Source organism: Sorex araneus, chromosome 11 (genome assembly GCF_027595985.1).
Source record: "Sorex araneus isolate mSorAra2 chromosome 11, mSorAra2.pri, whole genome shotgun sequence".
NCBI lineage: Eukaryota > Metazoa > Chordata > Mammalia > Eulipotyphla > Soricidae > Sorex > Sorex araneus.
This window is the reverse complement of record NC_073312.1, coordinates 30932589-30959559: the sequence shown is the minus strand read 5'-3', so window position 1 is coordinate 30959559 and position 26971 is coordinate 30932589. Positions and strand designations below refer to the sequence as shown.

At 44.6% G+C, this 26971-nt stretch overlaps 1 protein-coding gene across 50 annotated transcripts in view; it reads right to left on the bottom strand.

The window, feature by feature from the left end:
* SORBS1 (sorbin and SH3 domain containing 1) overlaps positions 1-26971 on the bottom strand; it is a 242969-nt gene that overhangs the window by 34388 nt on the left and 181610 nt on the right. For 16 of the 50 annotated variants that reach the window (XM_055119308.1, XM_055119309.1, XM_055119317.1 and 13 more), the window contains 7 exons: positions 22613-22696; positions 17813-17878; positions 17147-17248; positions 12776-12825; positions 3145-3320; positions 1139-2617; positions 389-474 (listed from right to left, as the gene is read on the bottom strand). In XM_055119308.1, coding sequence (XP_054975283.1) covers positions 389-474; positions 1139-2617; positions 3145-3320; positions 12776-12825; positions 17147-17248; positions 17813-17878; positions 22613-22696 — 2043 coding nt within the window. The remainder of the gene's footprint in view (positions 1-388; positions 475-1138; positions 2618-3144; positions 3321-12775; positions 12826-17146; positions 17249-17812; positions 17879-22612; positions 22697-26971) is intronic. The other 34 variants (XM_055119327.1, XM_055119332.1, XM_055119329.1 and 31 more) reach the window with 5 other exon arrangements.

The following is a 26971-nucleotide window of genomic DNA, read 5'->3' as shown; positions in this document are numbered from 1 at the left end:
CCTAGAGAAAACCAGAGTGGGGGGGGAAGATAGGGGCTGGGCAGGTCCAGGGTGAGGGGAATAGAAGTGGCAAAAAAAAGTGGAGCAAACACCAGGTTCCCAAGGTTCCCACCCTTGAGATCTGAATGTAGTCGTGGGTAACTTCTTCCTGAAACTCCCATGCAACAGTAGTGGCTGGACTTGGCATGTAGATTCTATTGTCTGCTGTTGGGGTGGGGGATCACTACTTTTTGGAAAAATGAATTAAAAGAGGCATTCATGAGCTTATCTCAAATAATAAATCACTTTGCTTCTAGATGCTCAGTCATCTCACCTCTCTCACAGATATCTAGAATGCACACTTATTTTTATCTGCACAAAAGCTAAGGTTGTAAAGATGGCATTTTACCTCTTTATCATCATGTCGCCTCCGAATATAATCTTCTGCGGATTCCAAATAATCAGCTGGTATAAAATGTCTTGGTGATTCTGAATCTTCAAGACAACAAAGTAGAATTAAAACAGGCAAAGATTTAGTGAGAACCCAGAGTGGGAAAAGATTTCACCTTCCATCTGTTACAAATAAAGTTTTTAAAGTTATTTATTAATGATTCACAAACAAATTCTTAAGGAAAAAAACCACAACCCCATCCCTCACCCCTCCACCCTTTTATTTTAACCTTGTGAAGTAGTTTCATACAAAGAAAACTAATCAGAAGGTCAAAAGGTGAGCAAAAAAGAGAGGACTTCTTTGAAAACTTGTCCCTCCTAAGAGGCGTGCAGGATCTCACGGGGACACACTGTACACTCACACACTCGCAAACACACGGCCACCAAGAGTGGCTGCCTCTCGAAAAAACCCTGGGTGAGCTGGACGGAAGCAAACCGCACCGAGAGTTCAAATGAGCAAATTTCTTAGAGGAGCTAAACGGCCAATTTTTCTTTCGAAATAAAGAGTTTGGCGGTTAGTCTAAATGGCATGGGGGTTTTGTTTCTAAAGAAGAGCAGCCACTACGAGCCATGATGGATTGCCAAGCAAAACAAACAGAAAACAAAGGACGGACCAGAAAAGGAGCACCGGGGCCACACGGGAAGGGGGGGACAAAGCAAGCAGTGGAGAGATGGGTGAAGTGAGACTGGGCAAAGACACAAAGGCCACCTCCAAGGGACGTTCCCAGTTCACTTTGTGGGTTGTTGTTCCTGTCCAGGCTGTGCTCTGAGTGTGGCCCAGGGTTCCCATTGTTAAAGGCCCCTGGGCAGTCCTGGGGGGCCTCGTGTCTCTCCTGGGGGGGCTCTGTGGTCCGGCTCAGTCTGGCCATGGCCTGCCGGGAAGACACGCGTTTGGGGACGGAGGGCTTCCCCCCAGCGGTGTGGGGTTCATCCAGAGGGGGCGGACTGGGTAGGTCTGGCTTCTGGCCCGCCAGGGGGCCTGAAAGGTCACTGGGGGAAGTCTGTCTGGGGGCGTGCTGGAGGGGCTTTTTCAACCGGAAAGGGAGGGGGCTCATCAGGTAGATGTTCCTGAGGAGGGCGTTCTTGTCGCCTCTGGGGTCCGGGCGCCAGTCAGGCTGCCGGGGTGTCTGCTGCTGCTCGTGTTTGCGGATGGTGGTGAAGCGCGTGTAGGAGGCGGGGCAGGTCCCCTTGCACTTGGGGAGGCGGTGCTTGGGGAAGTCTCCGTGCACGCTGCCCCCGCTGCCCTCTCGGCTGTCACTGGAGACGTTGGAGCAGCGGTCCAGATCGTCGAAGCACGTGGACAGGGGCTCGGAAGGCAGGGGGCCCCGGAGGCCCAAGGTGGGCTCCGCCACGTTGCTGCAGGTCGGGGAGGAGTAGATCCCCCGGGGGTTTATGCCCTCGATCTCCCTGGGCCGGAGCTTGGTGGATTCCAGGAGGGACTCGGCGGAGCGGGCCGCCGTCAGGCCCAGGCGGGACAGCACAGGCGTGGGGGACTTGCTGAGCCGGCCCGACAGGTCCAGGGACGGCATGGACCGGGAGCGCTGGATTAGCTGCTCGAAGGCCGTGATACGGGAGGAGACGGTGTGCTTGGGGATGTACTCGGAGCCCTCCTGGCTGGCACCCAGCTCCCCCCTGGCCAACGCCAGGCCACTCCTTTCAAAGTGGGAGGCGAGGTCCCGAACACTCGAGGAGGAGACCGAGCCCGGGAAGAGACCAGCCCGGTTGATGTGGTGCATGTCCCGGTAGAGCATGGAGAACTGCATGCCGGGCTTTCTGGAGAGAGGGCAGGGCCTCCTGGCGCTGGTGCCGTACTCCTGCAGGCTCAGGGTGCTGCTGGACCGGCCGTCGTAATCCCGCCGGGACCGCATCAGCAGGTTCTCGATGCTCCCCCCCAGCTGCAGGGGGAAACCTCTCCTGGCATCGTTCAGAGAAGTGGAAACGCACAGGTTCTCACAGCTCTGAGTTTTCTCTGAGGGCAGCAGGATGCTCTTCTGGTCCTGCAAAAGAGCGCTGGGAGCAGAGAGCCTGGGTTTGAATTTGGAGGGGAGGATTTCCGAAATGCAGGCTTTTGCGGCGGACAGGGGTTTCTTGTGCTTACACACAGGGCCTAACGCATGGCTAGTGTTAGCCGTTCGGCTAGGAACTGAAGATGAAGAAATCATGTGAGCATTCCCACCTTTACGATCCACTGGAAAGCATGCAGAATAAAATAAACACACCCATTAGGTTAAAGCTGAAAGCTGCAAAAAATAAAATAAAATAAAGTGGGGAGGCGGGGGTGGGGTGGTGATCTGGGAGAGGTAACATGCTCATTGGTTATAAGAGGGTATTTGGTTTTCCTTTAATTCCCAGTTGATGTCCTGAAGCAAAATGATCTGTGCTGCGAAGCAGGTGCAAAGATGCAAAGGAAAAAAAAAATGGCTACCCTGCTAGAATTAGGAAAGGCTAAAGCTCAGCTGCTATCTAAGAAAAGGGAATCAAACAAAAAAGAGAGAGAAAGGGAGAGATGCTCTGGGGAGAGAGAGAGTGAGGGCTTGAAGGAAAGGAAACTATTGATACCAGAAAGAAAAATGGCCGGTGAAAAACTGGGAAGGGCTCAAAGGCCTGTGGGGTCTGATCCAGGCAGAAGTTTTCCCACTTGCTGGAGGAGCACCTGCCACCACGCCCTGGAAGGGCTGTGGAGGGGTCAGCGGCCTGCAGGACACACGCGGTTACCTTTCGTGGAGGCCGAGCTGGAGGGCCGCTTGAGCCCACTCAGGCCCTGGAGAGGGATGTCGCCACCTTCCAAGACGCTTTTATAAATCTGTCTCTCGTTCTCCAAGCTAGCCAGATCCCCACCAGGAGCCCCCTCGGATTCCTTCTTCACGGCATGGAAGTTGGAAGAATAAACACTAAGAACAAGGTGATGTGAAAAGAAAAAGGGAAAAAAGAAAGACAAAGAGTTAGTATTTTTGTTCTTTTTTTTTTCTTGAAAAACATACTATCAACTGAACACATAAAAACAGACTTCTTTATCATCCGAATTGAGAACCATCTTTTCTCAAGGGCATTCTTACTTAGCATAGAGTTCTACAGAAAAGATAGGCCCATGTCCCCACCTGGATGCTCAGAAACTGTATCCAAAGAGGAGAGTGCTCTGATTGCATGCATGATTTAAAACAGAGGGTTCCAAGCCTAATTTGGTCTATGCTACCTCCCCATTCAAAAAAAAAAATTCCTTCAGCACATCCTTAGAAATCAACCTTAAATGAACAAAGTGCCCCCAAAGTTGCACCCGAAGACAAATATGAGTGCCACCCTCCCCTCAACCCCAGCCATGCCATTATTCCAACACAGAGCAGAGATTGGGGGATCTGGGGTGAGGGAGTAGTACTGCCCACTTTGGAAAGCATATTTTAAAAATATCTGGGATACAGTGCCTAGGATGGGAGTAAGGTATGGGGATCATAGGACAAAGGCAGAGAGGGATCAGGGAGATGGCAGGAGGGAAGGAGGAAGAAAGGACTGGAGGGAAGGGATGAAAGATGCTAGAGGGCAGGCAGGAAGAGGGGAAAGGGGTGGGCAGGACAGGAGTTGGGAGGGAAGAGGTGGGGGAAGGCCAGGCAGGGGAGCTGAGGCCCCAGTGACAGTGCACAAGGACCTCACTGAAGTGTTCCACTTAGAGGCCTATCAGTGTCGGCGATTTCAAGCCCACTACTTGGGTCTTTTCCAGGCTATTCTTTGCAGAACAGCCCTTGGCTGAAAGAAAATTGAAATGGACCAGGAGAGGAGGTGGCCCTGCTGCCTTGGGAACCCAAGAGAGCAAGTGGCACCTGGGACCCTACATGTTCTTGTTAAGCAGCCAGGCTTCCCACCCGCTTCTCCTCAATACTTGTGTTCAGAACTTTGGACCCATGTTGATAGTATAAACTATTGTTCATTTAGACCCTTCATTTATTTTCATCTCCTTGAAATTCGAGGTATTTATTTTTTCAAGTTACCACAAATCCTTTCTGGAATGAGGTGGGGCACAGAAAAAAATATGAAGAATCCTCACTGGCTGTGTCTCCCTCTTCCCTAACCCCAGGTTTCTCGGCCTCACCCGGGGACACAGGTGAGTGAGTGAGTGACCCCTTCCCACAGCAGAATGCTCAGGCTTCCACTGGGCTGCTTTTCCTGCCAAATGAATCTGATTTGCTCTGTTCAAAATGAATTTTCTAGCTCTGAAGATGTGCATGGCTTGGTGGAATTTCTTTATTCCAATATTTTACTAGGAATGTGACCAAGTATAGAGAAAAGTTTACAGAATTGCTGTAATGCCTCTCTCCAGCCCTCCTCTCATCAGCAGCTGGATTCCACAGGGAATGATGCAGTTAGTGCTGCATCTGCTCTAACACATGCCCGGCCATCTCTTTCGCTCTACCCAAGCTGCCAGTGATGGGGCTATTTTCGCATCCAAAGCAACCACCAGCTGCTTCGGGATGATCTTTAACGCTTTTTCTTTTGGTTAAGTTTTTAGATTCTGTTCTTCACCATTTCTACTTTTTTTGTATAACCGTGGCTGCAAAAAAGATCCATGTGTAGATGCCATTTAGTTCCTGCCAACAAACAGCCATGGCAACCCTTGCATCCATTTTGTAAGGGGACAGTATCTAAAGCTCTACTTGCCTTGGTTTGGGGCTTCCAGTCCTCCCTCAGAACTGGGCAGTGGCTAAAGTGGTTTCCATCCTCTTCCTTTGTCTCTGTTCACTGTTCCCTAAAATTGACTGAGCCCAGATTGGAATGTCCCAGGTCAGAACTTCTCACATAGTTGCTCCCAACTTGCTCCAGCCCTGACTCTCAGCCTGACCTCACAACTCCTCTACCTCATCAGTCATCCAAACTCACAGCCCCTGACGCTCTGGCTTTAATCCACCCCTTATCACTATTTTTTCCCCCAGCCTTCCCACCAAAATGATGAACCAGCACTCAGGAAATCTCTCAGAACAGATTTGCTAGAGCCAATTGTTTTCTTTCTGATACCAAAGCCAACAAGCTTTTTCCAGATGTGCAACGCTTTGCAACTGAGGTGCTCTTTATTTAAAAACTATTATCTAACAGTTCTGAAATGGCATATTTAAAATCTATTATTTCATCATATTTCCATATGTTGGAAAGACAAGCACTTTGGTCTTCTTATACCAAAGGGTAAACTGGGGACCAGAGCAGTGAAGGCATTTTCCAAAGCCCCAGAGTTCCTGGACCTTTGCTATGTTCAAACAGATCAGAGAGGATTAAAGAAAACAGGCTGGGACCAGACAGATAGCGCAGAGAGTTCTTGCCTTGCACCCCACTGATCTCTGGTTCAAATCTTCAACACTTCATATGGGCCTCTGAGCACTGCCAGGGGTCACTCTCGAGCACAGAGCCACGAATAACCCCAGATTTCCACCAGATATGGTCCCAAACCAAAAGCTGGGGGAAAAAAATACAGCAGCTTGGTAGTCCAGGTTGATTGAGAAAGGCCCGGTCAGGATTAGCAGCTACTGATTACTTAACTAAAACAGGTTCCATTCAGACGATCAGCACTGAACAACCTGGACGGAGATAGCTTTCAGTTCAGATAATGCTAGCCAGGCCACGGAGAGAGCTCAAAGAGCTTGAGCATATGCCTGGAAGGCCCAGGGTCCCAGCTTTAATTCCAGGCTTCACAAGGCCTGAGGAGCACTGCTTGACCGTTGCTCTAGTGGGCTCCAGCATTTCTGGGGAACACCCCCCAAAAGACACAAAACAAAAGAGCAAACTAGCAGACCGCAGGGATAACTCACCCTCTAAGACAGAGCTAAGACTGAGCTAAGAGCTAAGACAAAGCTGGCTGCTGAGTTTTAAGGGAATTCAACAAAAACATACTCACTGGAAGAATAAAGTGAGAGAACAGAGCAATCATCGCAGGGCTGACAGTTTCCAGTTGTACTAGCAGGCGGGTTCTGGACGCGCAGGCGGGGTCCTGGCAAGCTGTGATCCCAGCCTGACTCCATCAAGGAATGTGTCACAGCTGAGGCAAACCCACTTAGTTTAAAAATGGGAAACAGGGGGCTGGAGCAATAGTACAATGAGTAGTGAATATGCCTTGCGCTTGGCTAAGCTGGGTTTGATCCCTGGTACTCCATATGGTCCCCCTAGCCCACCAGGAGTAATTCCTGAGTGTAGAACCAAGAGTAAGCTGTGAGCACTTCTGGGTATGGCCCACAAAACCAAAAATAAAACAGCAATGGGGAAAAGCAAATTGCTCTTAGCCTTAATTTCTTTTAGCTGTAAAACTAAAAGGCAAGGTGAAACTTAAAATGTTGTCAAATCAGTTATCTCAGGGAACAGACAGGGATAGTAAAAGAGTTAAACCACCTGCCTCATATGCAGCTAGTCCAAGTTTGATTCCCAGCACCACATATGGTCTCCTGAACACTACTAGGTATGGCCCAGAACCCGTCTCCCCTTGCAAAAGTCTGTTTATAAGCTCTTCTTTGAGCGCCTGACACATGCCTTCAAAAGCTTTCTGAGCATCTCCACTTGGAGGGTCCGAAGTTATCTGAAACCCAACATGTCCCAAGCTAAACCGGTGCTGTGCCTCAGCCCCCATCACCAACTCCAGGGAATCAACCACCTTTCTTTCACCTCCTTTTTCTTAGAAGTTAGTCACCAGGTTCCTCTTTTTCCCTGTATTTGATCCAGCTCATATTAACCCCTTTTCCTGTTGCCCCTTTGGGTCTCACCTCACCCTGACTCCCCTACACCCCTGCAGAGACCACACAATTACCCTCAGACATCTCTGATCAACTCTACAAACCACTACCAGTGAAATTTCTAGAAAAGATTCCATCCCACCATTCCAGTGGTCATTTATTCATACAGTAAACATTTGCTGAACTTCTGCTAAGTGTCAGTCACTCTTCAAGTTCAACAGGGAACAAAACAGACTAAAGGATATATAGCTGTGGATTTTACATTCATTATTCAAAACCACTTGGTGTTTTCAGGAAGAAAAGAGGAACAGGGGAACGGAAGGTATCAAATAATGGCAAATCTTTGGCCTGGGACTACTGAGAGTATCAAGTCAGGCAGGGAGAGAGGGGAGGAATGACGGGGTAGACTGATAGAACATAAGGACATTGGTGGATGGTCTCGGACACTTTGGAGGTGGTGAGGTGATGTAAGTATACATCAAAACCATAAGTATTAGAACTACTGTAAACATGTGACCCAGAATATAATTATGTATTTTGATGAGTTTACCCAGGGGGAGTTGGTGGGATAGTAGGGAGTCCTGAACAATAATTTGGTTGAAGGGAGGCTGAAACCAGTGTTGAGTGTGAAGCTGGAATACTGTGTACCTGAAACTCCATTTTTAACAGCATAACAGATAAAAATTTGGAAAGGGAAAAAAATTTTAAATAGGAAAATAGTAACTTTTTATTTTGTGGCCTTGGGGGAATCTACACAATGTGGAAAGGGCAGTTTCATTTAAAAAATTCTTGTTTTCTTCCCCAAAAAGGTCTGTTGGAACATAGAAGTGTAAGGGACTGAAACTTCCCAATTTTGTAAAAATTTTACTTTTAATCTTTGTATTCATAATATGTTGTTACTTACTTTTTCTTAGCTGCACCTTCAAATGGAGCCTTCCTTTCTTCCCCCACAATACAGAGGCCCTCTCTTCCTGAGTTCCATCTTGACCTTTAAGGAACGGGACCTCATTGCTACTTACAAGTCTGTCTCCACATCACACTGAATCCCCAAAGGTAAACACTTTATCCCATTAGTTTTAGGCCTGCTGCCCTGTACTGTTGTCCAATTATTATCATAGAATAGGTGATCCTATAAAATCAAATGCCTATGTGCACTGAGATTCTTAAGATGTGGTAGTTTAATATTTCTATAGTTCTTCAGGTTATGACTGTGGCTTAATTTTAAGTCCAACCAAAAGAAAAAAGGGGCTTTCTCCATGGTCCCATCACCATCAATCAGCAAAAGAGCAGATTGTTCTTTAGTGTCACCTTCTGGCCAAATAGAGTAAAGTTCTTTGGTGAGGGAGGGGAAAAAAAAATTAGTATTTACCAGTGCTGAGATTTTACTAAGAAATGATTAAAACGAGCAGCCTACAATATAGATTTTTGGATCTCATAACTATCTGTAAATGAAATGCAAAACTGGAGCTATAATCCAACTATAAAAATACTTCTTTGAAGACGGGTAGTTATATTAAGTTACTGGGACTATTGCTGAATTTCTTCTCGTGTTCCTAGGTTCTTTTAATATGTGTTGATTAATAAAATTCTGAACTGCACTCTTCCAACATATGAAAGTGGATTTCAAATGACACCATCACTTCTCCAGCTGCTACCAAGTTCTTGAGCTGGGGCCATATGTGACTCCTCTTTCTTCAGTCAACTTGGGTTAAGTCAACTCTTGCCAATGTTTCTTTCAGCACATCATTCCCATCCCTCCAGCAAAAGGAGTCAGATTCAGTTCACAAGTTGCCTGCCTTAGAGCTAAGTGAATTGGATTTCAGTTAATTAAGATTTATAGATGCACTCGTTTATGCTGTAAACATTTGTTGTGCACTTCCCTACATGTTAGGCCCTGCACATGGTTCTGGCTTCTCACCAGTACCAACTACGGAAAAACCTTATTAATTTAAACAAACTGGGAGAAAACTAAATCTGAATTACTCAACAATCTCCAAATTGTTGAAGAACAAGAAGCAAAAAGCTCACGTATTTCTGCCAAGTGCTTAATGAGTGGTAGGCAACAGCCAAGCAAGAGGAGTCTTTGGAGACCAATTTTGATGATACAAATAAGAGTCCTTGGTAAACAGAACATCAGATATTTTTATGTACACAAATTTTAGCGCATCTGAAAATCATTGCTTTTAAACAGCTTGTACTAGTCCACTTAAATTCTGCATAGTATTAATGCAGTCACTTGAACTGTTTTCTTTAATCACTCAAAAACAGTAAATTTTTGCATGCCTTCTGTTAATTTAGACTCAGATTGGTGCAAATGAGTGTTTGCTGCTGATCTTGGTCCCCTCTGGTTCTAGAACTTCTTTTTTCCACTCTGGCTACAACTTTGCCACATACCAGCTACGGAAACTTGGGGGTACATTGTCTCTGCACACCTATTTCCTCACCTATAAAGTGGGGGGTCAAAAGTAACACCTGATGTGTGATGAGGACTATTCGGAGGACTAAATGAGGTAAGGTACCTAGGATGATAAGCATAGGGCCTGGCATATGGCTCTGTGTAAATGATCAATAAGTTGTGGAAACTCATTTATTCCAGATTTGTGCTCCCAACCTTGACAGCCTAAGCAGGTTGCCTCTTCTCCTGAATACTTTTCCTCCTTAGAGTTTCTATTTCATTCATTTGCCACTTTGCCATTTTTTTAAATTTATTAACAGTTATTTAGATGTGTCTTTGTCTCCCAAACCATGATGAGACAGTATATGTCGGGGGAGGATTGGGCCGTATTTGACACATTGCTTGGGGCCACTCTGCTGTGCTCAGGGGTCCATGCAATGCTGGTGATCTGGTTCAACCAGAATCTCTAAAAGCAATGCATGAGCTTCTGAATTATCTTTATCTTACACTCTTCTAATATCTAGCATGGTGCGTTGTTCCAGTAGGGCTAAGGAAAAAGACAGCCAACACACCAGAAGCAGTGTGTGTGTGTGTGTGTGTGTGTGTGTGTGTGTGTGTGTGTGTGTGTGTGTATAGTGGTTATAGATGGGGGGCAAACAGGTTTTAGATACCAGGATAGCACTGTGTCATAATGAAAACGGCAGAGGCAGGGAGAGGTCTGGTATGATCAGGCATTTACCAGGTGAATTCTGAAAATGACAAACTGTCAATTTGATTAAAAAGGTGGCCATGGGACCACGGAGAGTTTGTGAAAAATTGTGACCTTAAAAAACCACAACCTTTATTTAGCCCAAGGTCATCTGGTGGGCTGCACCTCCACGAGCATATTTCGGGACCCTTGTGTCATCTTTGATTTTGATGGCACAGTTCAGCCATTGTAAGAGAATCAGGGCCAAGGGATAGCTTCAGCTGCAGCGGGCACACCTAGCAGATGGTAATCTCAGGGTTTGATTTGTGACCTTCCCTGGTGACCCCTAGGCATCAAACTATCATTCCTGTATGACCAAACTGAATCACCCGGATAAGGCCCTCTACAAATAATAATTAAAAGTAAAGAGAGTCACCCTCAGAGCCCAGAATGAAGGAAGAAAGATGAGGAGGTCCTGATGTTGTGTCTGAGCTTTGAAGATTCTCTGCCATATTGGTGGATATTGGCTTGATTGACACCAGCAGGCCCAAAGCCTCTCCATTCATTCTTCACGAACTATCTCTAAGGCACCATTTTTTTTCTCTAACTATTGCCCTAATATAGCCTCCCAATTTATTCTTCCTCTCTGGGACATGTGAAATCACTAATGCACGTATTTATAGAAAAAAAAAAACAGGAATAGATCTAGTTAAAGATTTGGCTGTTGCACTAAAAAGATTAGGTTTTTCCAATTTTCCATGAAAATAGTAAAATTCCAGCCGACTGACTTTCAAATAAAAACATGTTTGCAAAATATCTCTTTGGCAAGGCAGGTAGCACATGACCAATGACCAGAATAATTGATCCCTACCCCTAAAATTCCATCAATTCAGCATTTAAACAAAAGCAGCCTTTTACTTGTACAAGTAAGCTTATAATGGGTTTACCCAGCCCATAAGAAATGGGCAGTTGTGTGCTTTTCCTCCTTGTCCTATTTCACAGGAGATAAGATGGTGAGAAGATGCTTCTGTAAAAATAAGCTCCAAATCTACTGGGGGTACCAGGGCAGTTTCTTTCCTCAAGGGAGGACTTCATCGTTTATTAACAATTGTACGAATACATGAGTATCATTTAAACATGCAGCAAATGGAGGTGTCAAAAGAGGCACCATTATGATACTGGGCAAGGAATGCTCAGCTAGGGCTCATTGGTGCAAGTTGAAATGCTTTCTAGCTACCATTTATAAAGAGGGTGGGGGTGCGAAGAGGCATTAAAACCATCTCCGCTGGGTCAGCTGTGTGGCTAAGTACTAGAAGTAAGTCAGCAGGTAGAGCCTTCTGATGTGCATCACCTGGAAAGTTTTAATATTTCCAATGTTCTCTAATCTTTCTAATAATATGGTTGAGGGCCAGACCACAATCATGACAATGACATCAGAATCATCTCTGAGGGCAGGGCACAGGATTTAGCAGCTTTGAAATTGTTCAGATGGTTTCTGTGTACAATCAGTCTTGAGATCCATGTGGCAGAGGGCTCAGAATGGCTGGGGAAGGACAGAAAAGGGGCTGGTGGCCACCCCCAGAAGAAGTGAATGGGATGTGCACAGAACAGTCTGGCATAACCCTAAGATCTGATATGGAGAGCTCAATCCACATCTCAGAATCAGATAAGTGAGTGGGGCCCCTCTTGTGATGGGTCCGGCCCAAGGGCCCCAGCATCACCTTGTCTTGTCACACATACCCTCCCTCCAAGTATCAGTCAATGAGATGCCATTAGATTCTAAATTCATGCAAATCAATCAACTCACATTCTAAAGGAAAGGATGCCAACACAGTGAAAGCTTACCTAATAGGAAGCAGCACAAAATTAATTTAGAAGAAAAGAAGACAAAAAACTCCTATGACCCATGTGCCCAAGAAAAGATGACTGGATAAAGAAACAATGGTACATATACACAACAGAATACTATTTTGCAGTAAGAAATGATAAAAAGTCATGCAGTTTGCTGCTCTGTGGATGGATCTGGAGAGTATCGTGTTGGATGAAGTCAGAGAGAGAGGAATACTCACAGTATGGTAGTTCTCATGTGTGGTATATAAAGAAACTTTGTAAGAGAGTAACAAAGCCCGGAAGGTAATAGAAAGGAAGAGTAGGAGAACTGTTCTTCAGTAGGGTGCTTGCCACTGGAGTGGAGGTGATGGGATAAATTTGGGAAGGACAATGAGAGAGGGAAAAGAGCCTACCACAGAAGCAGCAAAGCCGGAGACAGGAGGGAAACTGGGGACACTGGTGGAGGGACGTGGACACTGGTGAAGGGTCTGATGTTGGAACAGTGTTTGTCTGAAACTTAATCATGAGTAACTTTGTAACTCTGTAGTTCATGATTAAAAATTTTAAAAATTATTTTAAGAATTTTTTGAAAACAAACTGAAGCATCCGTTTTTGCTAGATTTTGCAGTCATAAACTGCTCAAGCCTACGAACAGGGCAAAGAGTCCAAAGTGCAAACCTTTTCCCATTTCAGACATTCAAGACAGGAAGCCATGTACACAGCGTGGCAACTTACTATCCAGGGGGCTCCGAGGAAACGTCCAGAGAGGGGCTGACCGCTGAACTCTGTAAATGTGAAGGAAATAAAAATAGATGATTTATTCTGATTTAGATATTTCCAGCGGGGGCGAAGGGAGAGATCCCTCTTTTTTTTCTAAGTCAGAGATGTGCCTCTGGGTGTCAGGGGGCCCTGGAGGGACGGCATCCGCGCTCCTGCTTTGGGAAGACTTGCAGGCAAGTGAGTTCTTGCACTGCCTGGCCTTTCGCTTCCCAGCGGGCAACAGCTCTGGGGTGGAGGCTGTTGAGGGGATCCGAAGATAGTCTCTACCTTCTCTGAATCTTTGGCTGCATCCCCTTCCCTCCCCACCTCCACCCCCACCATGGAAAACCATTTGGCTAACATGCAATAATGGCAGACAGCACACCCTTCACCAGCTGGTCGCAGCCCTCACAGCCCACTGCCAAGCCCACCACACACTCCTGCACACACCCCAGGAGCCACACCCAGAGAGAGGGTCGCCAGACAGTTCAATTTCAGAATGTGCAGAAATGAGCCTTTTAAGACACTTTCCCCTGACAGCCCAATGAGTTTAAGAGTCCTTGATTGCCCCCTGCAGCTTTTAAAAGTGTGTGTGGGGGGTTGGGGGGAGGGTGTCTCCCCACTTAGTGAAGTGCAGCTTCACTTCAGTCTAAGAGTAGGAAACACTGTACCAAATTACAGGCTGCTGCACAGAAGGAAGAATACAATTAATCGCAAGCTTCATGCAGAGAAAAAAAAAGGCATCATAATCACCTTGATTAGGGTACTGTGCTGTTTATGAGAGTAAAAGGGAAAAAGGTTTGATATGCCTGTTTTAGAAGTGGGTGTGAGTTTTCTAAATCCATATAAAAAGCTAACTTCGGGGATACACTCTTATCCCCGATAAAGACTACATCAAAGAAAATAGCTTGTGGAGAACAGATTCTTAGAGAAAGGTGAGAGAGACACACAAACGCACACGAAGCCAGAGAGATAAAAGGAAGAGATGGAAGAGGGAGAGGGAAGGCGACTTGAGCAGGGGTTCTTTCGCTCAACCTGCTGCACCTTTCATTTTCATGGACACCTTTGTCCAGGTAAGGTGGCAGCATGCCCCTCCATGCTCCCATGGCAGCCGAGAGGCAGCAATTTCTCTCGAGGTCACCCCTGGCCTCTGCACCTGCCCTGGCCTCTCCTGCCCCTCCTCTTCAGCATGAGGCTCTTGCCTTTGACATCTGTCCCACAGGCGGGCGGGGATGGTTCTCCACTCACTGGGGGGGTGATGCCCCAGTCTCCACCTGGAACAGACTCTAGTAGGAGCCTGCTGAGTTTTCTGGGAACACCCCCCACCTCGTGCCCTTCCACACAGGCACCCCATCAGCAGTTGACGCCCAGTGGGCCCTTGATTCCTTATCACATACTCTGGATTCCATCCATTCCATACCCAGCAACCCTCAGTTTTTAGAAATCTCTCGGCTATCAAATCCACTAGCCATCCCTGGGAGAGGTTGAGGGGTTTGACGGGCTCTCTGGAGGGGGATTCTTAGATATTCTCTTCCTTCACCACATTCCTCTGATTTCTCCAAAACTTTCTTGCTCCCCCTCCCACTCCCGCTTCAGTTACATGGCAGCTGGCATCCTGCGAGGTAGTCTCAGAACTGTGTGTCATTCTTTGTCCAACAGGAACCCCCACCCCTCGCCCCGTTCACCGCATAATCTTTCACGTCTCTTGGAGTATGAAACATCACTTCATTTCAGAGGCTTCCTCTGGCTTTGTGAGCCCCTGCCTGGCTCCTGAGACCCAGTATTTGCTGCCTGGTCTACTGCATATTTCCCAGTAGGTCCCCAACACCTCAAATAGAAATGACCTGAGATACACTCCATCTGACTTGTGTTTTCGGGGAACACAGTGATGTCTCCAGTCTTTCAGCTTCCTGGCCCAAATCCTAAAGGGGTGCTTGTTGCCATCCCACTCCTCCAGTCTTTGCTCTTTACACCAGAAGCACCAGAAGGCCCAGAGGACCTGCCATCGCTTCCTCTATTGTCTCACCCCACCTGCTCACACCTCTCTGTCTGCAGGCATGGGGGCGGGGGGTGAGCTCTCACCTCTATACTCTACATTCCTACACTGCTGCCAAAGCTCCTGCCCTCAGCCTTGGCTGGCGAGTCTCCTTCCAGCTCATCCTCTAGTGAGTGGAGACACTCACCTCCCAAAAGCACACCCTGAATCACCAACCTGGTCTATGGGAAAATCATCTCCGAGCCACGAGTTTAGAGCTGCTACAACTCAGTTCCTTCGTTTTCACCTCCATTCATTCCATTATGACCAACCTAATTTTCTACCAGAGCTGATTTTGTCTACTTAACCCCTTTAATACATCCTGTCCACTTCTTTACCATGCCTATTTCCTTCATGGACTTCAGCTTTATCTACCCTTTAAACTCTTGACTGGACAAACAGTACAGGTGGTAAGACACTTGCCACAACCCTCGTTTGAATCCCTGGCACCATTTCTGGTCTCCTGAGTATGGATCCAGGAATAGTACCTGAGTACCACTGGTTCAGTGGCCCCTGAACCCAAGACCAAATAAACTAGTCTCAACTAACATCTCTGAGAAACACTCCCTGATTCTTCATATACTTTCTCTCTCTTGAGGCACTTAGATCCCCCATCGCTGGCTTGGGTCTTAGCAGCCACTGCTGCGGCCGTTAGAGACCTTTAGCTGTGATGAAACTGATGTGCTCACGACAGCAAAGACCACTGGGGAGTTAGCTGAGCACCACCCTCTGCACATCTTGCACTCCTTAGGGTCTAGGGGAAGCAGGTAACTGAGCAATGGGAAGGTGGTTCACATGGGTGTCAAGCACTGTGCTCACCACACTTGCTCTGGGCAGGACTCTGGGTACTGGATGCAGACTCTGCCCTCAGGGGAGTAGTTGCTTCCTTAGTTTTCCAATGGCTTCTCTCCAGCCATGTGTGATAGAACTGCTTGCTTTGGACTATTCTGAAAAGTGATCACTGATTTGGTTTTTTGGAGGTTGACCTCTTGAGCCCAGCATCCCTGCCCCCCGCCCCCAGCTCAATGTAGTATACTTACCTACAGGCCAGTTCTGTCTGGAGAACTAGCTCAGACCTTCAATCCCAGTGGGTAGAGCTGGTGCCAGTCTCCACTCTGGGGTGCCCACTTTCCCTGCCCTACCCCATTGCATCTGGAGTACACTGTTGCTTATCGCTTGCGCCTCTTTTGAGTTCTGAAAGGGGCCCTGAGCACTGCTGCTGCACAACACAACTCATCTTCTGATAATTCTGAGTTCCCGAATCCCAACTCCCCTCATCTGTCTGCGATTCCCTGGATTCTGGCCCTCCCACCCAGACTCCGGCAGTTATGATAATAGTCTAATTTTGTTACTCCTTCCTTCATTTCAATCTCTGGCACTCACATGACTTTTCATACCCAAGTCACCTAGGCTGGTGGTCAAAAATTCCTTGTCTTTGTTCTGCTTAGGCGTAACACAACCCATTAGCATTTTTCAGCCCAGTGGTGGACCTTCCCAACCTCTTCAGCAATATCTGCATTCCCATTTTATTTTCTATCAAAATATTCTTTCTCCCTATGAGTCTTCGTTGTTTGGTTAGGAAGCCTAGAGGTTGGGGAGGAAAGGCTCCAGGCTTTTGGTATTTTTTTCCCCCTTGGGAGCCCATTTACTTTGGACTCCATTTCTGACATATTCTTTAATAAACCACACTGGCACGGCTCTCTGTAAAAATATCAACGCAGGTTCAGTTTCAAATGCTTGTTTGTGGCTAGACCATCTGGTCCACGGAGTGCATTTTTCCATCGAGAACTTTCTAACCTGTGCAACTACAGACACTACGAACCTAATGGTGCCATGCATATAAAAGGCGCTCAAGTCACCGCTTTCTTTTTCAAAATGATTTTTGAGGTTGGTATCTCCCAGGACTGCAAAAGTAAAGCAGAAATTGTCCCCCAAATAGCACCCTGAACATTCAGAGGGTATTAAAGATAAGGATTTAAAAGGCTCTTCCCTTGAAAGTAGGGGGAGAGAAAGATGTAGAGAAAAGGAAGTAGTTTAACTCCCCAGTTCCCCGCCACCACCACCACCCATTCTGGTTTTTAAAACCCACATTGGGAAGATGCCAAGCTCAAAAGAAATCCAAGCAAAAATTGAGTTGTGGGGCGAGGAATCGAAAATAGGAGTCAGAAAGCCATGCAATTTGAAAATAGCCAGTAAAGTAACTCATCACCTCGACTACATCAAAAATCATAGGACAAATAAGGGAGAAAAAAAAAAACCAAAATAGAGCTTTAAAGGGAACCAATGGTGTGAGAAAAAAATCTCGAAAATACCTGTGACAGGTTTGTAGTGGGGGCTTTACTAAGCGTCTCCACTTTTTCTAAATCTGCCCCTAACTCTGTTTGGTAGAGGTGGAGATCTTTTTCTAGATTAGTCTGGTTTGAGAAAGAAAAGACAGGAAAGAAGGTTTTAGTTTGGGGAAAAGGCACAAAATATGAAAGGTTAAGTTTGAAAAACAAATGTCCTTAGTGTTAAACTTTAATAAGGCAGAGATGGCATGACTCAAATGCAAAAAGCTCACTAGAAATTAGTTAAAGGCATGAAAACAAAGAATGCAGCATTAGGCATATAAAACAAAATCCTGAAGTTATCAGCACTTCAAAACTATTCTACTTGCTAAAGAAAACTACAAATACCACAAAACCTACCTGCAAGGAAGGACCTATTTTCCCTCTTCTCAATAGTACGATGATGGCAACTAATACTCTACATTCAGAAGACTAAGTCATTGCTCTAAAAATTGCTCTAGGTATCAGTGTTATGTCTTAGAGAATTTAAGTGGTTTCATCACCCAATCAAAAGAAAAAGTTGATCATCAAGTCATTATTTATTAAGTGATTTAAGAAAATAAAAGGAAAGAAAAAAATCCCACAACACACTCACACTAACCAGGCTAGAGAGCACGCACACAGCCCACGGAGGCGGCAGAGCAGAATTACCTTTCTATCCTCTCTAGGAAGGATAGAGCAGTCTCCAGGAGTATAATCCCATATCTTTTTGGGAGGCTGACGGGAAGCAGAGGAGGAAATGAAGAAATGAGCATAAAGACATAAGACAAACATGGAGACTGGCTCAAACAAAGAGGGGCACACTCAGAAAACTGTATCAACACAGAAAACTAAGAGTGCAGGGAGACGGCTCAGCTGGCTAAGGAGACCTCCCTCCCCCAGGGACACCAAGTAAAGACGAGCCCTGCAGGAACTGGCCACGTTTAACTCTATGCCTGTATCTCAAGAGGAAAATCATTCTTGGGATGAGAGAAAGAGAGAGAACAAACAATAATCCCTGTTTGAACAAAACTAGAAACTTCCTAATTCCTCACTGATCTTTTCAAATGAAGACTGTTGCTAGAGCCTCTATACATTGGAAACAACGTTTTCCTCTTATAAATTACTTATGTGTTCATTAAAGCATGAAATTGGGAGATTGGAGCTGAACTGATACACTATGGTCTGTGGGGTTCACGTCCACAGTGGGTGCTCAGCACTGCACTACAGAACTAGGCAACTACACTTTGTAAAGTCTTATTTATAGTTTCATTAGACATGAGTAATGCTGCTAGTGGTTGAGTGAGACTCTGTTGTCCCTCAGGGAACTGAGTTATCATCTGAATGCTGGACCATAAGCTTATTTAATTTTCTCCTTTAAGTCTTCATGTTGCAATTAGAGTTGTAATCTTAAAATATAAATTTGCCAGGTGAACTGTAAATTTAATGAAGGTGGGGTAGGGGAGCAGGGTATTCAGAAGTGACATCAGGAAACCTCTTTCCTACAGAATGAATCTTCCTAACCCCATTTATTTGACTTAAAAAAAAAACCTGGAATGACTAAAACACCGCCCAAAACATTTATTACATCTATTTCTGTGAACCCTTTTTTTCTCCCTGTTCTAAATTATTTTTTAATTTTAAGTTTATTCATTTACTTTCTTTTTCTTCTGTTTTTTGCTTTTATTTCTCGTGGGTCACACCCAGCAATGCTCAGGGATTACTCCTGGTTCTGCACTCAGGAATTACTCCTTGCAGTGCTTGGGGGACAATATGGGATGCCGGGGATTGAACCGGGGTCAGCCGCATGCAAGGCAAATGCCCTACCTGCTGTACTATCACTCTGGCCCCATATTCATTTACTTTCTAAGGTGGGGGATCTTCTTCTTGTTCTACCTTCACCTTGAGAGTTCTGGATTAATGGTCTCTAAGGAGAGGGCATCAATAATAGCTCCAGAATTTTGACAAAGTTCATTATAACCAGCTCTGTGGAAGCATTCAAATTAGTTTTTGTTGTGACACTTTGCCTTGAGCTTACTTAGACAAACACATCAATTTCTGTAAAATTCGGGGTGGGGAAGGAGAAAGAGCAGATACCTAGGCTCTGATTCAAGAATCTGCAAGTGAAAAGTCATCTGATTTCAAAGTGCTTCTACATGGACAGGCACATGTGACCCCTGTATATGTATACTCTGCAGTTGGTAAAGTTGGTGTTAAGAACTATGATCGGGGCTGGAGCAATAGCACAGCGGGTAGGGCGCTTGCCTTGCACGCGGCCGACCCAGGCTGACCCAGGCTGACCCAGGTTCGAATCCCAGCATCCCATATGGTCCCCTGAGCACCGCCAGGGGTAATTCCTGAGTGTAGAACCAGGAGTAACCCCTGTGCATTGCTGGGTGTGACCCAAAAAGCAAAAAAAAAAAAAAAAAAAAAAAAAAAAAAAAAAAAGAACTATGATCATTTATCTTTAAGAACTTATTAACATCTTCAGACTATTCATCCAAAAAAGTAAGCTTTAAAAAGAAAACCACTTTTGGTATCCCTCACTCATTTGCTTGCTACAAAAATAAGGTAAATAAATAAAAGAGTATTTACACTTTATATTGGCTTTATATAATCCACCCAGAAATGGTTCCTGGAGGTTTAGATGAACATGTTACGATAACCTATTGAAGATAAAAGGTGCTAGGGGCCGGAGTGATAGTATAGCGTGTAGGGTTTTTGCCTTGCACACGATCGACTCAGTTCAATCCCTGGCATCTCATATGGTCCCCTCAGCACCGCCAAAAGTAATTCCTGAGTGCAGAGCCAGGAGTTGCCAGTGAGCACTGCTGGGTTTGATCCAAAAAGCCAAAAAAAAAAAAAAGTTTTTTAAAGGTGTTAGAACCAGGTTCTTGCTAACATTTAAACTCATTTGGGGGTGGCTTTAAATGAAGGGGTTGAAGAAAAAAAGAGTTCAGGGTAAATCTAGTTATTGAAGGTTTTACTTACTCCAGGAAAGCAGGCCCTTAGTCGGTGTGAGGGGAAAATACAATAACAACTAGACTGACATGATTTGGTTTTACTTTCATTCTGGTCAGAATGACTAAGGAAAGTTTCCCAAACAACTTCAATAGTTTACTTCACTTTTATTTCATGCCTCTCACTCTTAAGTATTACAGAGTGATTGTGTAGGAGAGAGGAGAAAAAAAAAATATTCTGCTACTCCTTCTTCCCAAATGCTGGGAGCAATATCCAATCACCACCTTGGCTCAATAAGATAACAGGGCTGCCCTGGGATGCTTCAGCCCATAGGAACCACTTATTTCTATGTTGGTGCTTAGGCTACAGTGGTGATTGTGTCATTTTGTCAAGCTTTCACAAGTAGTCTCTTTTACCATTTTTAAAGATCCATACAAACAGCAGTGGTGGTGGTGGTGGTGGTGGTGGTGGTGGTGGTGAGTCTTATATAAGGACTCTAAAACCTATGCCAGTAAAAAAACACACATGGCTTCATAGAAAATGAGTTGGAAAAGTATCTCTGAGTCTCAATCTTTAAACAATTGAGTCAATGAGAACAACAGGGTAGGGATACAAATTACAGGACAGTCCCAATACACCAATGGGTAGTTTTCTCAATGTTTGTTTGGACTGGTTACTGTGGTACTCAGACCACACGTGTAGAAACTTGGCTAATTTGTGAAGCTATTTGTGGTGTGTAGCTCACTATATTCTGCAACTAAAATACTGTCTGTTGCTAACAAAAGTAAAAATTTTTTTTGTAATAGATTAAGAAATAGTCTATTAGTAAGAAATAGTTGCAATTATTTAAAAGAAAAAAAAACAATAAAGGCTTCACAGCTTTCCCTAAAAGCTTTCAGATAAAACTAGCTATCTGGAAAATCTGAGGATAGCTGGAAAATTGTGGATTCTAAAAGGAATTTCAAAACTCAATGGCACATATTATTGCACATAATTTTGCTTTTCTTGATGAATTTATGGCTCCCACCCCTTTTTAAACCATCACCTCAGCTCTTCAGTAGGAGGAGGGGCTGGTGAGTCTAGAACTATATATATCAAAAGTTAACTATTTTTTTTAAGTGAGATCATTGAGAAGGTGTTTAGGATAAATAAGGGAACAGCAAGTGATATGGGATACTGTTAAATATGTTTCTGATACAGACTTCACTGGTATCTGAATGGGAAACAGCAGAAAAGAAAAAGAAAAAAAAAGAGAAAATGGGGTGCACTGAGCCAAAGCTTTGGGAGAGGAGGTGCATTCCTCAACATCTGTCACTAGGTGGCACTGTTCAACCAGTTTAGGATTTATTAGGAAATTGCTTGCAAATTGACAAGGTAGAAGGCCTCTTCCTCTAAAGGATGTGAACAGGTCAAGAACTGCCATCTCAGAAGGTGCTTAAACTTTCAAACAAGCTCAGTCTCACTAACTCAAATTAACAACTGCAAGTCTGCTTTTTCTCTTTATCTTAATAAAAAAAATGTAGTCATGGAGTTGAATACTTCTACTGAATTATAAAGCTAATTCCAGGCTGCAATAAAACTCATTTCAAACCACAATGGTCCAAGTGCTGATTCAAGGCTAATGTCTCATATAAACATCAAATAAAAATGCAATGTTTCAATACATTTAATTCCCATGCCTGTAAATTAGTTTTGCAGCTGTAATGAGTAAGACTTTAAAAAGGAATTTTGAGGTCAATTTCCAATCATCTCCAGTGGAAAGATGATCTCAATTCTCCCTTCTATTTAATACTGATGTGGGTTCAGGGCTAAGAAAACCCTCTTTTTTAAGTGTCAAAAATCAAATTGTACCTAAATTAATTTGTACTCAAGCCAACACAGACAGTTCCCTGGAGGTTGTGAAGCAGTATTAGGCTAAAAATACATTTGCTCAAATTCTTACCATTACCCTAACTCAAGAAACAATTACATAAAGTTACCTCTAAGGGTTGCATTCGCGGATCCTGTCTGCACAAAGAAGCCCTTTTGGGTCTGCTATGGCATTTCCCTTGAATATGTGTTTTTAAACGTGCTTTTATGGCAGTGATAAAGTTGCTGTTCTGTGTGCATTGCGTTTTTCTGTTTGTCTACCATACGTCAGAGAGTCTTTGGTTAAAGAACTGAACCAACTGCTAAAATAATGCCATCTACAAGGCAAAAAATGAAAACAAAATAAACTGTTGCTAGTTGTGGCGATATACGATAAGATAAGCAATGATTTATTTAGACGTGCATCTCTGGGATCTTCTGGGAACAAATTCCTTCAGCGCTCTCCCTCCTTTCTCAGTGAAGTAAAGTGATGGAAAGTTTACACAGGGTGGAGTAAGAATAGATAATCCCGCACTGGCAACGGACATGGCCCTTCCCCACTTCCTGAACTCCTTCCAAGGAGAGCTGACTCCGTAGCGGCAACAGCACATCAACAGCAGCATTTCAAAAGGTGTCTATAACCACTGAGGCTAGTAAACTTACCGGTTTCCCAAACTCCAATTCCGAAAAGAATTTATACCAAGGTTCATTCTTTAAATCTATCTCTTCTGGGCTTATATCCCGACTCTATAAAGGGTTGGTGACAGGGAAATGGAAGAGAGAGAAGGATAACATTATGCAAAGATTACATAGGAACAGGCCAGTAGAGATGCAGTGGTCTCCAGGTGACAGGGCAACTGCACTCAGTAGCAGCAACCATTCTTTCTTAGCGCCATCAGCGCGAACAGGTGGGAGAGGATGGGTTTCTAGAAACAGACACTGCGGCAAGGGCCAGTGGGGGGATCATTCTCAGTCCTCAGGCAGAAGGCCACTGGACTGTAGGGAGAAGTCTCCCCCACACCGCTCCCGCTGCCACAGATCTGAGTGTAGGCATAACTTTACCCCTTCACAGCACTGACAGTACTGTGGAGAGAAAAAAGGCCATTATTTCCTCTTGACAGAGATCTATTAGTCACAAACAAACAATCTGGTGGACACGTCAAACATTTAGCCATTGTTGCCAGGTGAGTGGAGCAAATCACTTTAATGGGCTAGTACAGTTTTAGTATTTTTGCAAGGCTGCCTTAAAGTTTTCAAAATAAATGCAAATACACTGTATTAAGCCAATTTGTTAATACTGCATCTTTAATGGCACATGAGTAGGTGAGAAACCATGTCCCATACATAGTAAAGTGACAGATGACATAAGTAAAAAACAGAAGACACAGGTAAAAAAACATTTTAAACAAGCATCTGTGGGGAATGAAAACAGACAGAATATACTTTGTGTTCTAACAAATAAATGTTAAAGAACTGGGAAAAAAATAAAGCGAGGGAAAGTGGAGCAAGATAGATAACAGAACAACAGGGGGGAAAAAAACTTCTGTTATGTTACCCCCCCCAAAAAAAAGTGTTAATTTCTCCCTTTATGTAAATCTAGAATTAGTTCACTGAGACCCATCATTTGATCCTATGGGATTTCATATTTACAAATATATTTATAATGTTTTTGTACCTTGCAACTGTACCTTATTATCCCAGAGAGGGATAAAATGTGTTTCTGAAAATAATGAGTTGAGAAGGAAATACCTGGAAAGCAAATCAGGTTTGTGTGCAATTAATGGGAGCTATGTTCACAGCAGACAAAGGTGTCTGACACTCATGGCTCGATTAAGTTCATACAAGCAAACAGGTTTCAAAGCCCCTGGCAGTCACAGAAGAGAGACATGATGTCTTTCTTCAACAACATAAATACACAGTGTGTATTGTGTGAGAGCAAAAATACTGAGGGCCAGAGCAATAGCACAGTAGGTAGGGCATTTGCCTTGCACTGGGCCGACCCGGGTTCAATCTCCGGCATCCCATATAGTCCCCCTGGTCCTCCAAGCACTGCCAGGAGTAATCCTGAATGCAGAGTCAGGAGTAACCCCTGAGCATCGCTGGATGTGACACAAAAAGAAAAAAAAAAGAGTGAAAATATCCCCTGATATAATCCACTCCCAGGGGAGGAGAAATAGTTCAGGGGTGACGGTGCGCATCTGTTGGGCCACGGTGCGGTCAAGCTATAGGCACCTGCCTGACTTGCATAAGGCCCTGCGCTGGATTTCCGGTATGGTAGGGGGAAAAACACATACCAAAAAAGATGCCTTCCTCACATGTGGCTGACCCTGGTTCAATTCCTAGCATGACATGGGTCCCCATACATTGCCAGGTACAGCCCTGGCACCCCCCCCCCCACCAGGATGATCCAAATAACCCCCAGCACCACAGAACCCTTGTACTCTTGGGTCCTCACGGTGAAGACCCATCCTGGTTGGTCTAGAAATGCCCAGGAGACCCGTCCCCAACGCCCCTACCTTCCCAGGCTGCCTTCCTGGATATGTTTTCCTTAACCCTCAGTTCACAGGCTTTTTGTAGTTTGTGTAAAATTCCGAGTGACCTTTCCCTTTACCCATTGCTTATACTGAATTCTTTAGAAGAACCCTTACTAATGTTCCTACTTTTCCTTTACAGAAAGAAAACTTTCCTTTAACTGACACTGGCTGAATACAAGTGAGCTGGAACCAGTGTATATAAAACAGAAATTGTCTTCTCATATTCAAATTAAAAACTCCTTCAATAGTTCATAGTGATCCAAGGCTTACATTCTGAAGAATGTTTGTTCCTCAGTAGATTCTGTAATTATGTACAATAATGGACTCTGATGGTGTCTGTGTTTGGTCGATGAAATGAGGCACACTAACCTACAAGATTTTCCAGGAGGAAGTGTTCAAATGTCCTAGGTCCTTATATGATGGGGCTTGTGGAAACGTATTTCATGTTTACTGTTTGGGTTTTTTTTTTTTTTTTTCGCTTTTTGGGTCACAGCCAGCCATGCACAGGGGTCACTCCTGGCTCTGCACTCAGAAATTACCCCTGGTGGTGCTCAGGGGACCATATGGGATGCTGGGAATCAAACCCGGGTTGGCCGCGTGCAAGGCAAACGCCCTACCCGCTGTGCTATCACTCCAGCCCCTCATGTTTACTGTTTTAAAAAGCTACTTAGAAACTGCTCTCTGGGAAAAGATGGAGCTTTTTTAAAAAATAAAATGCATCAACTCTTTCAGGAAACTGACCTTTTATTAGTCAGTCCTGAAAGAATTAACCTAATTTTGTTACCTAGAGGTTGTCTGCTAATGGTTTTACTGCTGAGAGGAATATTGTATCAAGAATTGAATCATACAAAAAAAAAAAACAGGAGCTGGAGTTACAGTACAGCAGGTAAGGCATTTGCCTTGCAGGTGGCTGACCTGGGTTTAGATCCCTCGTCAGTCCCCTGAGCACTGCCAGGAGTGATCCCTGAGCACAGAACTAGGAGTAAGCCCTGAGCACAGCCAAGGAATGCCACGCCCCCATCACCCCTGTTGCAATAAAAGAGCTGAATTAGGTGATATGTCAACTAGTTTGTAGCTGAAATAGTGGGTCTCATTTAAGCTCTTTGAGTTACCAGAAAGAAAGAGTTAAAGGGTAATAACACCAATTATGTAGTAACGGGGAACACCCTTCTGTGTGTACAGCACGTCTCTGACCTAAGCTGGCAGGGCAGGCTAAGTTTTCTCTTGGATAACTGGCATCGTGGCAGCAGCTTTGGGGAGAATAGGAGACTCACCAAGAAGATGGCTGATTCTCCTCAAGGACAGTTTTGCTGCTTGGCCAGGAGCCAGAGACTAGAATACAGGTTTTTTTTTGTGTGTGTGGGGCTTGGGGCCCCACTGGCCATGGTCAGGGATTACTCCTGGCTCTGTTCTCAGAGGTTGCATAGGATCCAATTTTAACCCAGTTCTATGGATGTATAACATTGCACAGATGTGGTCCTTTTACCCATAACAATCCTTATTCAACATTTCACCAAGATTGGCAGGCCAGATAATACTTTTGCTTTAAAATGAAAACAATGAAGTTCACAAAGGTCACATGAGTTGCCCCAAGACAAAAGTCAGAGCCAGAAATTTAGTCAGAACTCAGATCTTCCAAATCCTCGTCCAGTTCTCAATACACCAGACTGGTGACTGTCAACCACTGCAATTCTGATCCACAGGTATAGTCTTAAAACCATTGCACTAGATTATATCCCACTTCTCATACTCCCTATGACCCATGAGGTTTGCACATGGTGTCAAGCTTAAAGAGGGAAGATCAACTTGACAACTCAAGACAGAATTCAAAATGACCATGTTTTGGGAAAAAACACATTAGGTAAACCTGTAGGAGATGTCTTTATTTCCCACCATATTCCTATAGGGGCAGGAAACCTTAACAGCTTATCCAGGGCTTGACACATAATAGTTATCATGTATAACTGTATATATTTGCTCAATTGAGCTGGGAAAGTTCTGATAGGTAATTGGAAGGAAATGTAAAGGGATTAAGACTGAAAAAAGCCACTTCTGATCAAGCAGGATCTGCCCAAGAGAGCTCCAATTCCAAGGCCAGAAGAGAAGAAAATGGATCTGTGCATGATACGAAGGTGGACTAAGCAATTATGAAGAACTTCATATCAATTTGTCAAATAAATGAACAGGTCATGAAAGTGCACATTTCCATGGCTTGTGTTGTCTTTCACCTTCTGGGTGTGGTCTTGTTGACTCCAGGGATGACACAGCCTCTAAGTAGCCCTGACAGTTGACCCTTGTAGGCTTCCTTTGAACATGAGTAGACATCCCTTTCAGGACACAGTCTTTTTTAAGATACATCAGGCTTCAGCTTAAAAGTACAGGGAGAAGCACATCTTTTTATTTTTTTCCCCCCAAAACAAATTTGTGCATGCCTGCAGACAAATTTAGATTCTATATCTGCCCCTAATTATTGTCCTTATTTAGTTAC